General features: G+C 46.3%; 2 protein-coding genes across 3 annotated transcripts in view; one reads left to right on the forward strand and one right to left on the reverse strand.

Moving 5' to 3' along the window:
- The window catches only part of LOC306784427 (calmodulin-regulated spectrin-associated protein 3-like), a gene marked incomplete at its 5' end in the record, with an annotated part of 16996 nt that extends 11287 nt beyond the window's left edge, over positions 1-5709 (forward strand). Inside the window, 9 exons of one of the 2 annotated variants that reach the window (XM_079278404.1) lie at positions 84-145; positions 226-256; positions 401-2774; positions 2866-2987; positions 3106-3377; positions 3449-3548; positions 3732-3844; positions 3926-4044; positions 4890-5709. In XM_079278404.1, coding sequence (XP_079134530.1) covers positions 84-145; positions 226-256; positions 401-2774; positions 2866-2987; positions 3106-3377; positions 3449-3548; positions 3732-3844; positions 3926-4044; positions 4890-5228 — 3532 coding nt within the window. In that variant the 3' untranslated portion in view covers positions 5229-5709. The remainder of the gene's footprint in view (positions 1-83; positions 146-225; positions 257-400; positions 2775-2865; positions 2988-3105; positions 3378-3448; positions 3549-3731; positions 3845-3925; positions 4045-4889) is intronic. The other variant, XM_079278405.1, reaches the window with a different exon arrangement.
- A 7557-nt stretch (positions 5710-13266) lies between these two features.
- The window catches only part of soul5l (heme-binding protein soul5, like), a gene marked incomplete at its 5' end in the record, with an annotated part of 4256 nt that continues 22 nt past the window's right edge, over positions 13267-17500 (reverse strand). Inside the window, 7 exons of the mRNA XM_079279337.1 lie at positions 13267-14934; positions 15148-15311; positions 16118-16257; positions 16801-16921; positions 17012-17093; positions 17353-17412; positions 17494-17500. The exon at positions 17494-17500 is cut by the window's right edge and continues 22 nt beyond it. Of these exons, the coding sequence (XP_079135463.1) occupies positions 14349-14934; positions 15148-15311; positions 16118-16257; positions 16801-16921; positions 17012-17093; positions 17353-17412; positions 17494-17500 (1160 nt within the window). The 3' untranslated portion in view covers positions 13267-14348. The remainder of the gene's footprint in view (positions 14935-15147; positions 15312-16117; positions 16258-16800; positions 16922-17011; positions 17094-17352; positions 17413-17493) is intronic.

Raw genomic sequence — 17500 nt, forward strand, 5'->3', positions numbered from 1 at the left:
ATTCTTGTGAAATGTAACATGTTTCATTTGCTTTATTAACATGTTTAACTAATACAGCATTTTACTGTATTTATCTGCTGCAGTGGTTCTCCTTCCTTCATCTTCAAACAGCCCTTTGTGCCCATCTGCTCCCCGGTGTCGCCAGGTCAGGAACAGCAACAGAATGTTTGTGTGTAACACAAACACATCTTTAACTTCATTGACTTTTCTTTTTTGTCTTTCCAGAAAACAAGAGTTGGACAAAGAAACAAATCAGGTATTTCTACTTCTAAGCGCCACGCGGTTACTATAGTACATGTTGTGTTTGCATTCATATTTTATCTTCTTTCTTTTGCTTTTCTATCCTTGTTGGCACAACCGTCCATGTGTCCGTCCTTCCATCGTCATCACCTCGCTGCAGCCGTCCTCTGTCAGCAGTGACGTTCAGCATCCCATTTGGGCTGGACAGTGATGTTGACATTGTCATGGGAAACCCAATCGATTCTGTCTTCCGCTCTGTCAGCACTGACAGCCTCACCACCGGCATCCCCGCAATGACTTCCCCGGTGACATCGGCAGGGATGACTCGTGTCCCGTACAGCCCTCCAGAGGAGCTCAGCCACCTGGTCAGCGCTTCTGCTCCGTCGCAGCGCTCCTCCTGGGGTCCTTGCGCTCACACAACGCCACCGGGAGAGCTGCCAACCATCGAGGAGGCGCAACAGGTGCTTCACACTCCGAGCAGCAAAGATCGGAGGAAGGGAAGGATAGCAGAGAAAGGTGGAAGAGGACTGTTGGGAGCAAGGCCAGAGCCCAGGTTGCGTCCGGAAGGAGCCCCAGCTGGTTTCTTCCTACACTCCCCCGTGGAGGATAAATGCCAGCTCAGTAGCTCTGCTCCCTGTCGCTCTGGACTCCTCCACCGGCCTGTTGGTGACGCTGAAAAGCAAGGAAGGGGAGAGAGGAGGGAGAGATCGGGACGCACCTCCGATATGTCGCGTGACGACGACTCTGTCCTACGGGATGGCAGCGTCGACTCCTCCGAAGCATCGGACGATACTTCCAGAAACGCGCCGGGTAATATCCGTCCCAGTAACGGTCGCCAGGGAAACGACAGCACCAGCAGCAGTCCACGCATGACGAGCTTTGCTGAGCGACGAGACGGCAGAAGAAGACATCCCGCCGCCCCCGGGGAGGAGTCGGCCTCTGCTTCGACCCCAACAACCCCGGGAACTCCACAAACACCCTCCACCCCAGCAGGGGCACCCAGCCCCGGTCCCAGAGGCCCTGAACCGGGCTCCGAGGCCTGCGAGTTGGGGGCTCGTCTGGAGGAAAAACGCAAAAGCATTGAAGCCCAAAAAAGACGCATTGAAGCCATCTTTGCCAAGCAGAGACAGAGGCTGGGAAAAACTGCTTTCCTCCAACTGAAAAGAGAGCGAGGAGAGGGAGGAGGGGAGGGAGCAGAGGGGGAGAACCTCACCCTGGAGGAACGCCTCACTTGCATGGAGGAGCAACTGAAACAAGAGGAGGAGAGGGAAAAGGATGGCGAGAAGGAGAAAGAGAAGCAGTCTGTTCCTCATCCTCCTCGGCTAGAGAAGCAGGTCACTTTCTCTCTCGAAAGTAAGAAAGGGGCGGAGACAGAGAAAGGAGGTGAAGCTGTCTTTGTGGAGTACAATGAAGTGGTTCAGAAACTGAGTGACGCTCTGCAGTCACTACAAAAGGACATGCAGAAACTTACAGAACAGCAACAGCAGCTCATGAGCAATCAAAGACCCAAAACCAGTCCAAAACCAGCAGCTAGAAGCGCTGCCAGAACGCCTCCTCACACCCCCACAAAGACACCACCAAGAACCCCGGCAAAGAGTTGTACGAGGAGCACCACTAAAGCCTGGATGATTCCTGGTCCCTGTGGCCCCGCTGCCTCCTCCCCGTCACGACGTTCGCACCTTCGATCTTCTTCAACCTCCCCAAAGACGATCATCTCCTCTTCCTGCCCGGCTCCTCGCACAAAGATCCACTCCTCCTCCTCCACACCCCGCAGCCCCAAGCACCACCCGCGTGCCCAACACCAGCCCCACCCGCGGCCTTCCGAACTCAAGTTCCCCCCACTCAACCGCGCCTTGGTACCGACCCATAACGTGGACACCCTCCCCCACTTACGGCGCGTGTCCCCCAGCAAGTGTCAGGTTCAGACCTCCTCCTCGTTTCGGATCGGTGGGCCTCAGACTCCTCAAGAGCGTGCTGAGACGACCCAGCAGCCACAGCCCGAGGAGAACGCCTCGGACACGGCGTCGAGCGAGACACCGACTCAGTTCAGCTTGGAGCTGGAGGACATGGAGGCTGTAGGAGGTCTGCCGGTTTTCCCACAGCACGGACAAGATCGTCCGACGGCTGCTGGTGGAAGCAGCTCTGGCGCTCCGTCTGAGTGCTCGTTTGGGAGCGAGACTTTGTCTCTTTCTGCTGCCTTCAGTGCAGGAGGTGAAGGGAAGCGCTGCAGGCTGGTTGAGGCCTCGCTGTCTTCTCTTGGAGGGCCAGAGGGGGGCAGTGATGTACCAACTGATGAAGGGCAGGAGTATTCCTCCGATTCCATGAGCGACCACACAGAATCTGCTGTGGAACCTGCTAGAGGACTCGCTGCAGAACCTTTAGACCCCATAGAACAGCTGGATCTGGCAAAGGGAGCCGGCAATTTACCAGAACAACAAACCGAAAGAGACGAGACGAGACAGATCGAAACTCTGGAGCCGAGTGGAGAGCAGAATGAGCCCGCGGCAAGAGGAGGAATTGGATTCTTCTTTCAGGTGAGTGCTGCTTGGGAAGCACAAAATGGAAGAGAAAGTTTCATTGTGTTCCGACAGTCGGGTGTGTGATCTTGTGTTTGTGTGGTTGTAGGAGGAGGTACAGAGTGAAGGGGAGATGGCCCAGCGTAGAGCTTTGCTGTTGGAAAAACAGCAGAAGAGAACCGAGGAGTTGAAGAAGAGGAGACAGTGGAATGAGCAAGAAAGGGAAAACAGGTAGCAGACACATTCATGAACGCTCCCAAAGTTCTTTGCATTGCTTGATTTCTTACATGTTTCTAACAAGTCCAAAGCTGAGATGCCTGTAAATGTGACCTACTCCTCTTGGTTTCAGACCAGCATCTCCGTCCAAAACACCTCCCGCAGGCACGACCTCGCCTTCCCCCACACCTCCTGCTACACCAGTCCGCAGGGGAACTTTCACGCGAGTGGAGTATGCATGGCGGCATCAACTCAGGATCATGGAGGACTTGGACAAAGTGCTTCTGCAGAAATCAACTAATCAAGGACGATCTTCCGTCAAGAACACCCGGCCCCGTCCTCGCAGCATGACGAGGGAGGAGCTGTCTCTGAGTCCAGCCAAGGCAGCAGCTGGTAAAGTCTTTGGTGAGAAGTTAGAAAAGTGTTTCAGATGATTTCAGAGCTGTTGTAATGTCCTGATATTTATGTTTCTCCAGGCTCTAAGTTGACCAAAGTCTACTCCAACTCCTCCTTCAACCTGGCAGCAACGGATGAGCCAGGAAACAGACGTGGTAACCTCCTCAAGAAACCCCACAGGTGAGTGTGGTGGGTTGTATCGACTTTATACAATGCTGCATGCTAAACCTAGTCACTGTGCACATGTTAACATAATGCGAATCCAGTGATGGGCTAACGTTAGCATGCTAGATGTTACAGGTTAATTCTACTGCTATAAGCTGTGATGGCCTATCGGTTCATTGATTGACATTTCTCCAACAGCCGTCCTGATTCGCCTTCAGGATGTGTGACACCAAGTAAACTGGCCAATCAGAACGGAGATAAAGACTGGGAGACTGGCTCCAACGGAACCTCGCCCGCCCCAGAATACACAGGTACAACACTACATATGCATTGCCAAACATGATGCAACTGTACTTACAGGTCAGCGTAAACAGGTGTATCTGTGTTTGTAGGTCCAAAACTCTTCAAAGAACCAAGCTTCAAGTCCAACAAGTTCATCATCCACAACGCTCTGTCTCGCTGCTGCCTCGCTGGAAAGGTCAACGAGACCCAGAAGAACAAGATAGTTGAGGTATTTCCCTTCATGGGCCACTTTTCACCAGAGTTATTCTCGACCACGCTTGGTGATCTATGCACACTATTAGAAGATGTGATTGAAAACTACTGACGCTCTGATCTGCGGTTCTTTAATGCTGTTTGATGTTACCTTGGATTTAATCAGCTGACCACGAGTAACCCCAACCCTAACCCCATTCAATTTATTTGCATAGCCAAATATGACAAATCACAAGTTTGCCTCAGAAGGGTTTATAATCTGTAGGACATAGGGCGTCTTCTGTCCTCAGAGCCTCACATCGGAGAAGAATAAAAATCCCCAAAAAACCCGTCATGGTTTTTAAAGGTTGATCTATAAGTAAGCAGACATGCAAAGTTCAATTGAATGCGTGGGAGGAATTATTGTCCGTATAATGATGCCTCTCACATCTGGTTTCTAACATCTGGCTTTAATTCACCATCTCACCATCAAGACCCCAGAAGATACCAACGGTCGTGTTGTCGTTCCCTCGGAATGAGCGCTTGTATCTACGTACTGAGCGGCGCCTCACGGAGGCCGCCGTGTTTCTACAGGAGCCCAGAACGGACAAACCAAAACACTCACTCTAGAGAGGAACATCCTTCCTCCTACACACTTGGCACACAAGAGAAGTTTCAGTTGGTTGCAATCTGGAACCTCACCACTAGATGGTGCCAGATCCTACACGCTGGCCCTTTAACTGGAACTACTCAAGTAAAGTACCGCAAAATAGTACTTGCGTAGAGTACTTGAGTGAATGTAGTTAGTTTCCACCACTGCATGCTTGTTTGAAGATAGAAACAGCCAATATGATTCTTTGCACTCTTCCTTCTCTTCCTCAGGAGATGGAGAAGAGTCCCGCCAACCACTTCCTCATCCTCTTCCGTGATTCCAGCTGCCAGTTCAGGGGCGTTTACACCATGAGCGCCGACTCCCAGGAGCTCGTGCGATTGGCTGGCGTGGGGCCGCGGACGATTGGCTCCGCCCAGGTGGAGTGCATCTACAAATACAGTTCAGACAGGAAGCAGTTCAGCACCATCCCCTCCAAAACCATGGGCATGAGTGTGGACGCCTTCACCATCCCCGGCCATCTTTGGCACGGAGGAGGCGCAGCAGGAGGAGCAGCAGGAGCAGGAAGCCGGAGGGCGAGCATCACGAAGAAGGCAGTGATCGCTAAGTGAGAGACGTCACATGCTGGTTGACGAGAACACTATAGTCACTGTAACTATTGTGAAGAGTGTCGTCAATATGGAAGCCTGTAGCCGTGTGTGCAGACAGACAGCGAACCTCTCTGGCCGCTGGATTTACTGGAAACACAAAATGTAAAGAAAGAAAGGTTTGTACTTACATGTGCATGGAAACACACTGAAGAGTTCAGAGGAATGTTTGTAAATGTTCAGTCACAAGAAAGAGGTACTTTTAAAATGTCTCGTACTTTATTTGTGTGAAGTAGAACCTGAACACTGACTTTAAGGACTCTGTTCCCTCTCGTGGCAGAGTCACCGGCAGCACTTTCATTTCATTCAGTGTGTTCCACCAACAGCTGCCAGTCGGTGGGTCGAAGCACACTGACTGCAACATGGAACATGAGTGAAAGAGATGATCCCACAGAAGACATGTTGAGTTACAGGATGTGGTTTAAAGCTTTTTCAAAATAAAATATCTCAGTGAAAACTTGTGTTTTGATGAAACTACGTAGATATAAAGGTCTGAAGACACTGAGCTAATAGCGTGATGGTGGTGATGATGACGATGACGTGTTATGTAATACATCTAGAAGTGCTTGCAGTGTTGGGCTCCCGGTCAGGGTTGGGTTCTGTAGCTGGTTGCGTGCTGATAGATTGACGGGACCGTTGCACAGTTGTCCTGCTCTGTAGGCTCGTGCGGTGTCGTTCCCTCTGGAGTGACCCGTTGACCGCTCGTTGTACGTCTACCTGTGATGTGCGTTGCATCAGGTACATCATCACAGAGACGTTTGTAGACTGATAGATGTCTCGTTCATTTTCTTTGTTGTGGAACAACGTATAGAAGGTCCCATTCTTTCCACCGACAGTAAATGCATCAGTTGTATTCACGCACCACATTCGCGCACAGCGGTCAAACGCCTGACAACCACGGAGAGCTCAGGACATGAACACAGCGCCCCCACCGTACACTCAGAGAAACGCAGCTGTAGTTACACCATGTGGCTCTAACGGACATCGTGAAGTTCAGAAGTGTGGTTGAAGTACTTCTGTGTTCCAGTAGATGCAGAAAGTCATGTTCTGCTGCGGACGCATGTTCGACTCCTCAGAATCGAGCAGATGAAGAGAACGCTTCATTTAGAATGTGTTCCCTTCATGAAGATCTGAAGCTGTCCTCACCGGACTCCGCTCATGAAACACTGATTCAACACGTTCTCTGCAGCTGATATCCTCGTTCATGACAGCTGTACGCGGGTGCGTTTCTATATAACTCACCTGTTTAAATGATAGTGACGCTTGAAGCATAGTTGAGTGCGTGAACCTCGTACAAGCACTTCTAAACATCTCAACCGGCCCTTTAAGCTCCGCGTCTTGAATCTTTCCTCCACGATCCCTCTGATGCTTCTACATTTACAGCTGCTGACAAGACTCACGGAACACCGTCAACCGCCTCCACCTAAACTCTCCAACGGCAAAACAAACACTATATTGTTGCGTGAGGGTTCTAACGACAAGTCACTGTTTATCTACCATTCAGGGTTCTCTAGGTACAACATCAAGCAACAGAACATGTCCAGTATTGTCTCTACTGTGGTCTATTACTGTTAATGAATAGAACGTAATTACAGGACAGAGTCCGGGTAACGAGCCGTGAGAAGATTTTCTGTTCCATGACCAGTGGTGTACAGTAACGAAGTAGAAATACTTCGTTACTGTACTTAAGTAGTTTTTTGGGTATCTGTACTTTACTACTTATATTTGTGTTGACTTTTACTTTTACTTCACTACATTTTGCAAAGAAAACTGATACTTTGACTCCGATACATTTCCCCTGAAACCTTCGTTACTCGCTACAAAATCAAATCTATCTTCAGAAACAAAATGAATCGTGAGAGCAGCGTCGGGGACTGTGGTGGAACAGACTGCAAGCAGGTTTGGTGAATCAGTGGTCCTAGCAGCAAGTTAAATCATTGGTTAATCACGTTAATGCACAATTACAAACACGTGCTCTCAAAGCCGCGGTGCTTGATTCCCAGGATGCTACATGCTATAAGCTAGCGGGCGACTACATGAGTAGAATTCCACTCTACGATGACTGATTTCATGATGGAAGCAGAAATGGAAGCACCTGCTACTCCCGCAACAAACCACGGTGGTGACGAAGACCAACACCAGTGGATCGCTAGCGAGTTAGTGAGCTGAGGAAGTGTTGACAGTTGTGACACCATAGGACTGACGGGAGCCGAGAGAGCGCAGCGTTAGCATTAGCATTAGCATTAGTGTTAGCATTAGCGTTAGCATTAGTGTTAGCGTTAGTGTTAGTATTAGCGTTAGCATTAGTGTTAGCGTTAGCATTAGTGTTAGTATTAGCATTAGTGTTAGCATTAGCGTTAGCATTAGTGTTAGCGTTAGCATTAGTGTTAGCGTTAGCATTAGTGTTAGTATTAGCGTTAGCATTAGCGTTAGCATTAGTGTTAGCATTAGCGTTAGTGTTAGTATTAGCGTTAGCATTAGTGTTAGCATTAGCGTTAGCGTTAGTGTTAGTATTAGCGTTAGCATTAGCGTTAGCATTAGTGTTAGTATTAGTGTTAGTATTAGCGTTAGCATTAGCGTTAGCGTTAGCATTAGGGGAATCCTTCGCAGCTGTCTGTGACGCTGAACACACCTCTACCTGCCTCAGCGGCCTGTGAAAGACTATTTAGCATCGCAGGACGAGTCTTCAGCTCAAGAAGAGCGAGACGGAATTCTCACAATTTTGAAACCCAACTTCTTCTGAAGATGAACAGGACATGTTTCAGTTTCCAGTAATGACTGTGTTGTTACTTTAGTATTGATCATGTTTTGATGTTTGAGTCATGTTGTGGATGATCAGATGGAGTTATGATGGGAGCAGTCGCCCAATTGCAGATTCAGCTTCAGCAAAACCTTTGTGTTCAAATCAGCCCACAGGAGTTTACAAGGCAGGCGTCCTTTCTCTCAACACTGACCTGATGCATCAAGTGGATATGTTTTGCTGAACATAATATTATGCATTGGTCCTCTACATCCTCTAGTCTAATGAGCAGACTTATAAACGCACTGTTACAACTCCTTCATAGTGTCATATTGCTTTACGGAGAATTATGATGATAAGTTCATAGTAGATGCAAAAGTATACTTATGTACAATATATTATGTTGAACATTGTTGCTCCTGGATGGATCACAGCAACACAGCTCCATGTCCTTGGTCATGGTGCCACAGCACTTCAAAGAATAAACTTCATCATTCTCACAATTCTGACCCTTTTAGTAACAGCATTTACTTTTACTTTCAATGAACATGTTATGATGTTCATTTAATGTTCAGGTTATGATGTACATTTAACATCAGAAAATAACTTTTGATACTTCAGTACTTTTGTACTTAAGTACAATAAATATCAGATACTTTAAGGCTTTTACTCAAGTAGTATTCTAATAGGTGACTTTTACTGGAGTAGTTTTCCAGTAAGGTATCTTTACTTTTACTCAAGTATGTCTTTTGAGTACTTTATACACCATTGTCCATGACTGTATCTCTAACAGGACGTCAGGACGAGGTGAACAAACGTCAGAGTTCCTGTGCAGCAGAACCCTCCGTTGCTCTGGTCCGATGCTGGAGGAGGAACCCAGCAAACAAACAGCAACAAGATGCGATGAGTGGACTCGCGTCTCATTAGAGATGCTGTCCTCTCCTTCCTTCTGTTGTCCTCCCGTCCTCTTCACACTGATGAAGGAGCTCTTGGTGAGAGAGGTTAATGAGCAGAGGCTCAGCTGCAGACGGGAGCTGAACGATGGGAGTGTGGACTCTTCTTCTGGAGCATCGATACACTGGAACGGTTCAAAACACGGCATCGCCTCCTCGACACTCCTTCATCACAGAGGTTTAAACTTCAAGGTAATATACTCACTTTTAGCTAAATACTCGACTTTCTTGATGAAAACATTCAACATTTTATTCAATTACATTTTTCAGTCTTTTTAAAGGGCAGTATTTTTGAAATACTGTACTTTAAAGTTTTCTCTGAACTTTTCCGCTATACTATGCTCACTTTATTTTTTACATACTATACTCAAAAATATAATAGCTATCAATGACGTACAATACTATGAGTTCTCATTGTTACATTTTTCAAAATACTATAAAATTATGTTTTTCTTGAAATTATTCCCCATACCTTACGACATACTGTACTTCATAGTATGCGACATACTGTACTTCATAGTATGCGACATACTGTACTTCATAGTATGCGACATACTGTACTTCATAGTATGCGACATACTGTACTTCATAGTATGCGGCATACTGTACTTCATAGTATGCGACATACTGTACTTCATAGTATGCGACATACTGTACTTTGTCGTATGCGACAGACTGTACTTCATAGTATGTGACATTCTATACTTCATAGTATGTACATAGTATGTACTTCATAGTATGCGACATACTGTACTTCACTATACTTCATAGTATGACATTCTATACTTCATAGTATGCGACATACTGTACTTCATAGTATGCGACATACTGTACTTCATAGTATGCGACATACTGTACTTCATAGTATGCGACATACTGTACTTCATAGTATGTGACATACTGTACTTCATAGTATGCGACATTATATACTTCACTATACTTCATAGTATGACATTCTATACTTCATAGTATGCGACATACTGTACTTCATAGTATGCGACATTCTATACTTCATAGTATGTGACATACTGTACTTCATAGTATGCGACATACTGTACTTCATAGGATGCGACATTCTGTACTTCACTATACTTCATAGTATATGACATTCTATACTTCATACTTCACTATACTTCATAGTGTATTATGTCGAAAAGTTTTAAAAAGTCGGAAGTATAGCATGTTAATAAAAAGTCATAAAGTGATGGTAAATCATAAAAATAGTTTTATAAGTCATAATATAGCATATCCGAAAGGAAAGGCATAAAGCGGTTGATAGTATGTTGTAATAAGTCACGTATGTGTCCCGTGTGTTTGAGAGATGAGGTCTACCTGTTCGTCTGGATGCCTGATGGAATATTCAACCCTAAACAATCATCACGAGAAGGTTATTTCCTCACTTCGTCCAAACACACCAATAGTACGAAGAGTTTTTCATGGTTTTTATTGCACCTTCCTCAGAACAGACAGCTTGTAGCTCAGACAGGCCGCGGTGTTATTAGCTCATGTAGCTCGTATTGCATTGGTTGATCAGGAGTGATTTTGGGATCTTTGGGGGATTGCGACCTACGTTGAGATCAGATTTAACATCAGCAGCTGATTTGAGTTCATTCTTCACTTTACAGTGTACAAAAAAACGATGTTGAAGGAAACCTTTGGAAGCAAAGGTGTTTTTTGTTACAGGCTCTCGATATATATAATCAGATCATAATCTATGATTCATGAATTGTCTCCACACGGCTCTCAACATGGCCGAACCGACGGCTAACAGCTAATGGTGCTAAAAGTGCTAACAGTGCAAACAACAACAACAACAGCGCTGACAGAGCTAACAGCTAACAGCTACGTTTCATAACGTCACACGATATCACGTCCCGGAGCAGCCGGGGATCGAACCGCCGATCTACGTGTAGGAAGACGGTCAAAGCAACAAAAACGACTTGTTAGTGTTAAAAACCAGCTACAGATGTAACATCACGTGACAAAGAGTCACCACATCAAGAGCAACTTCACACGGGACACCAACTCCTCTAGATCTCTACATAGATGAGTTATTAATGAAGTCCTTCACTCCTCTAGATCTCTACATAGATGAGTTATTAATGAAGTCCTTCACTCCTCTAGATCTCTACATAGATGAGTTATTAATGAAGTCCTTCACTCCTCTAGATCTCTACATAGATGAGTTGTTAATGAAGTCCTTCACTCCTCTAGATCTCTACATAGATGAGTTATTAATGAAGTCCTTCACTCCTCTAGATCTCTACATAGATGAGTTATTAATGAAGTCCTTCACTCCTCTAGATCTCTACATAGATGAGTTATTAATGAAGTCTTTCACTCCTCTAGATCTCTACATAGATGAGTTATTAATGAAGTCTTTCACTCCTCTAGATCTCTACATAGATGAGTTATTAATGAAGTCTTTCACTCCTCTAGATCTCTACATAGATGAGTTGTTAATGAAGTCTTTCACTCCTCTAGATCTCTACATAGATGAGTTGTTAATGAAGTCTTTCACTCCTCTAGATCTCTACATAGATGAGTTATTAATGAAGTCTTTCACTCCTCTAGATCTCTACATAGATGAGTTGTTAATGAAGTCTTTCACTCCTCTAGATCTCTACATAGATGAGTTATTAATGAAGTCCTTCACTCCTCTAGATCTCTACATAGATGAGTTATTAATGAAGTCCTTCACTCCTCTAGATCTCTACATAGATGAGTTATTAATGAAGTCTTTCACTCCTCTAGATCTCTACATAGATGAGTTGTTAATGAAGTCTTTCACTCCTCTAGATCTCTACATAGATGAGTTATTAATGAAGTCCTTCACTCCTCTAGATCTCTACATAGATGAGTTATTAATGAAGTCTTTCACTCCTCTAGATCTCTACATAGATGAGTTATTAATGAAGTCTTTCACTCCTCTAGATCTCTACATAGATGAGTTGTTAATGAAGTCTTTCACTCCTCTAGATCTCTACATAGATGAGTTGTTAATGAAGTCTTTCACTCCTCTAGATCTCTACATAGATGAGTTATTAATGAAGTCCTTCACTCCTCTAGATCTCTACATAGATGAGTTATTAATGAAGTCCTTCACTCCTCTAGATCTCTACATAGATGAGTTATTAATGAAGTCCTTCACTCCTCTAGATCTCTACATAGATGAGTTGTTAATGAAGTCCTTCACTCCTCTAGATCTCTACATAGATGAGTTATTAATGAAGTCCTTCACTCCTCTAGATCTCTACATAGATGAGTTATTAATGAAGTCCTTCACTCCTCTAGATCTCTACATAGATGAGTTATTAATGAAGTCCTTCACTCCTCTAGATCTCTACATAGATGAGTTATTAATGAAGTCCTTCACTCCTCTAGATCTCTACATAGATGAGTTATTAATGAAGTCTTTCACTCCTCTAGATCTCTACATAGATGAGTTATTAATGAAGTCCTTCACTCCTCTAGATCTCTACATAGATGAGTTGTTAATGAAGTCTTTCACTCCTCTAGATCTCTACATAGATGAGTTGTTAATGAAGTCCTTCACTCCTCTAGATCTCTACATAGATGAGTTATTAATGAAGTCTTTCACTCCTCTAGATCTCTACATAGATGAGTTATTAATGAAGTCCTTCACTCCTCTAGATCTCTACATAGATGAGTTATTAATGAAGTCCTTCACTCCTCTAGATCTCTACATAGATGAGTTGTTAATGAAGTCTTTCACTCCTCTAGATCTCTACATAGATGAGTTATTAATGAAGTCCTTCACTCCTCTAGATCTCTACATAGATGAGTTATTAATGAAGTCCTTCACTCCTCTAGATCTCTACATAGATGAGTTATTAATGAAGTCTTTCACTCCTCTAGATCTCTACATAGATGAGTTATTAATGAAGTCCTTCACTCCTCTAGATCTCTACATAGATGAGTTGTTAATGAAGTCCTTCACTCCTCTAGATCTCTACATAGATGAGTTATTAATGAAGTCCTTCACTCCTCTAGATCTCTACATAGATGAGTTATTAATGAAGTCTTTCACTCCTCTAGATCTCTACATAGATGAGTTATTAATGAAGTCCTTCACTCCTCTAGATCTCTACATAGATGAGTTATTAATGAAGTCCTTCACTCCTCTAGATCTCTACATAGATGAGTTATTAATGAAGTCCTTCACTCCTCTAGATCTCTACATAGATGAGTTGTTAATGAAGTCCTTCACTCCTCTAGATCTCTACATAGATGAGTTGTTAATGAAGTCCTTCACTCCTCTAGATCTCTACATAGATGAGTTGTTAGATATTAATGATCTGAATGTCGTATGGAGAACCTTTAACACTGAACATCTCCGTCCTGGGACACTGGTGGAGTCCTTGTTGGCTCCTGACAGACTTTACACGTGGACTCTGAGGGACGTCTTGTTTGTGTTGATGGTGAAAGGACCACGAAGTGGTGCCGGTCCTCAGAGGACCAGAGAGGTCTTCATGTCCATGAATCTCACTGTTCTGTTGAGGAACTCTTGATCACAGTGAAATGAAGGGAAGACCGTTCTGCAACACAGCATATTACTAAGTTATTAATCTCTCAAACGTTATTGTTTGAAGATGTGAATTCTAGGAGCCACAGAGATCGAATCAAAATGCTTTTTGTAATTGTAATGATTTAACATTGTGAGACCCTCGCTGACTGATGCGATGTCATGAACTCTCGTATGTATCGAGTCATACAGTGTCGTCCACGGCTGCACCAAAGATCCCAAACGTGAACACACTGAACCTCCAACATGAACCCTGCTGCCATGAAGCCGGAGGAGCTCTCAGGGTGCTTCGCTAACGAGGAGAGACGACAGCATCAGTCATCAGACTCACGAGCTGCAGACAGACGATCAACAGCATCCGTCTCTGCTTCAGCCCGACGCTGCAACCAATGAGCGCGTCTTATTTACTCCACGCTGCAGCTGCATGAGGAGGAAGCTGCAGGTGCAAAGCTGTGACAGAACATATACTTTCGTGGCATAAGGAGGCGTTAGAGGAGCACACGGGACGCTCTGCTTCTTCTGTGACTGAACCCGAAGCAGCTGCTCGACTCTCGCGTGGTTGTTGCTAATGAGCGTCATCAGCCGGGGCCGACCCGTTCGACCGGGCGCCGTCGGGCCGGCGCTCCGGGGACGGGCTCGCGGAGGCCGGGTCCGAGGAGTTGGTCGTCGGGTCCGGCGGCATCTGGACGGAGGGGGGGGGGGCTGAAGACGGCGTCAGCGGGACGGTTGGAGGAAGGACTGGGAGGAGCGTCGGATGGGGGGAGAGTGGGGGGGGGGGTTGTGAGGATGAGGAGGAGTTAGAGGAGGGAGGGAGTGAGGAGTTAAAGGAGGGAGTGAGTGAGGAGTTAGAGGAGGGAGGGAGTGAGTGAGGAGTTAGAGGGAGGAGGGAGTGAGGAGTTAGAGGGAGGAGGGAGTGAGGAGTTAAAGGAGGGAGTGAGTGAGGAGTTAGAGGGAGGAGGGAGTGAGGAGTTAGAGGGAGTGAGTGAGGAGTTAAAGGAGGGAATGAGTGAGGAGTTAGAGGGAGGAGGGAGTGAGGAGTTAAAGGAGGGAGTGAGTGAGGAGTTAGAGGGAGTGAGTGAGGAGTTAAAGGAGGGAGTGAGTGAGGAGTTAGAGGAAGGAGTGAGTGAGGAGTTAGAGGGAGTGAGTGAGGAGTTAGAGGGAGGAGGGAGTGAGGAGTTAGAGGAGGGAGGGAGTGAGGAGTTAAAGGAGGGAGTGAGTGAGGAGTTAGAGGAGGGAGGGAGTGAGGAGAGGGTGGAGGGAGTGAGTGATGGTGAGTCGGAGAGTGTGTGTGGGAGAGGGGGGTCGGACGGGGAGTTGGTTGGAGTCGGTCTGGGTGTGTGTGGGGGGGTCGGCTCCTGTGGATCAGTGCAGACCAGCTCCCCATCGGACACGTACCAAACCTCATTGTGCCGGTTCAACAGCTTCAAGGGACTACACACACACACACACACGCACACACACACACACACGCACACACACGCACACACACACACACACACACACACACACACACCAGTAATTATAATAATTATAACACATCATAACACTGAACAGGTGGTTCTTGAGCTCCTGTACTGATGAACTGATGAGTGTTCATGCATTATAGAGCTGCAGTGATGTAGAACAGGCAGCGAGTCGGTGGACCTGTCGTAGCCGACCCCGTAGTGGTAGCTGTGGTTGTAGGCCGCTCCCACTCTCTCCAGCTCTCTGGTCAGCAGGTGAGCGTGAAGCCTGGAGGTGACCGACAGCATCCAGCCGCCGTAGCTCCTCACGTACACGTCCACCTCCGGCAGCTCCGTGAAGTACAGCTGAGCACACGCATCGCGACAGTCAAACACTGACGTGCACGGCAGGAGACAACACTACTGCAGATACTAGAAGAAAGGAGTCAGCAGTTCTTCCAACACAACGATAGCGAGAGCTCGAAGAGAAGAATCTGATCCGAGCTGTGAAGCACGAGAACACGTCGAGCGTGAGACGAGCTCCACAGCCAATCAGAGGGCGAGTCTCCTGGCCGACTTCACGTGTCTTTACGTCACACGGTCTGAAGATATCGTTGCATTTTAACAACAACACGCTGGTCAGATCACCATGTTTTACGTGTTGATGGAGCTGCTACAATGTTAGCTTAGCATACCGCTGTATGAAGCACATCAACATTTACACCACGTAGTTCTGATGGCTGCTGATCTTAAAAATGTCAGGAAATCTAATTATTGAGCTTTTTTCAACAATATGTGATGATTGAAGCGGATTCTTAATGTTTTCTGTGAAAGTCGTTAACGAGTTCTGAGGTGGAACGATAACGTACGCCAAACTAGCCGACGTTGTTTTTGATTTCTTTGAGCATTTTAATGACTCATGTGTTCACTTCCTCATTCAGATTTGGTTCTCCGTGTTGAGAAATCATACTGAAACTAAAACAATCAATGGATGTAAATAACAAACATCAGAGTTCATACTGCGACTACAAATGTGTAGAAATCATTAAACTCTATCTGCTATCATCTGATACATGAATTCATATCTGTGGATGAAGGACAGCAGCGTGTATTTCTGTCTTCTGAACACAGAGAAGTCATCGATCGGATCGGAGTCGCCTCGGCGCGCTCACCTTGTCGCTGGTCGGCGCCGGCGGCTTCTCCTGATAGGCCGCCGGCAGCGGGAAGCTGAGCGAGTAAACGGCCGGCTCCCACATCTTGGTCTCCTCCGGGATCTTCACCAGGACCGGGGCGGTCATCTCCATCTGGAAGCCTACGCACACGCACGTGCACACACGCACACACACACACACGCGCACACACGCACGCACGCACACGCGCGCGCGCACACACACACATGCGCGCACACGCACGCACACGCACGCACACGCACACGCGCGCGCGCACACACGCACACGCACACGCACACGCACACACACACGTAATGAACACACTGTCAAACATTTCAAGTCAGTTAAACTTGCAAATGAAAGTTCACCCGCTGCCTTTGATTCAACTCAGAAACTAAAGTTGATTCAACTGGAATGTTCTAGTTGTCTCAACATCATTGTTTAAGTTGATTGAACTTGATACAGCGAGTTCAAGTTGAGAAGATTTAAATTCCAAATTGGTTTCAACTTACATATAAAAGTTAACTTGACGGATAATATCATGTTTGCTTGCTTTGTCAAAAAAAATAAAAATAAAATTCACCTGTAATTCTTACTTCTGATAGAAGAATAAAAGATGCACAAGCGTGAACATTGGGCTCAAGAACATTTGGCCAACATGTGTGTGAACAGAGTCACGAGCTCACCGCCCTCGTTGGCCCCGGTGATGTACTGGAAGAGTCTCCTGAAGGCCATGGCTGCACCCACGCCCATGAAGTAGGCCTCTGCATCAGTGGACACCCAGCGGGTGGGGCTGTAGTGTCGCACCTGAACACACACACACACACACACACACGCGGCGTGAGAAGCGGCGGCCGGGTGAAGGCGTCCTGCTGTGTCGACCGGAGGTCCTCTCACCTCATACTCGTCGGTTTTGCAGACCAGCTGATACTCCAGACATTCCTTGGACTCGGAGCAGAAGCTGGTGTTGGTGCTCGGTCTGTCAGAGAGAGAGACGGATTCACTTCACTGTCTCACGACGCTTCAGAAGAGACTTCGTGAATCTGACACAACAACACAAGCTAACCGATGGAGACCACAGGCCGCTGAGTTCTGATGACTTTCTATCAATGGAGTCTGGTGTGTTTGTAGAGAACAAAGGTAACAGCTGGTAAAGAGGTGACATATTCAGTATTGTACTCAGTACTCCTGTCTGTGTCTACTGTAGTAATACACAGAAGTATACGAGCTCAGCTCACCCAACACTTCCTTCAGCAGAGACCACGACGGCCAGCAGCGCCACCACGGAGAGGGAAACCCTGAGGGAGGACACGTCAACCTACCGTTAGAAGCACCACGCCATCGTACAGCAGTCAGTCAAAGTACAGTCACTCAAGTACCTCAGTG

The sequence above is a fragment of the Melanostigma gelatinosum genome, assembly GCF_949748355.1.
Source record: "Melanostigma gelatinosum genome assembly, chromosome: 11".
NCBI lineage: Eukaryota > Metazoa > Chordata > Actinopteri > Perciformes > Zoarcidae > Melanostigma > Melanostigma gelatinosum.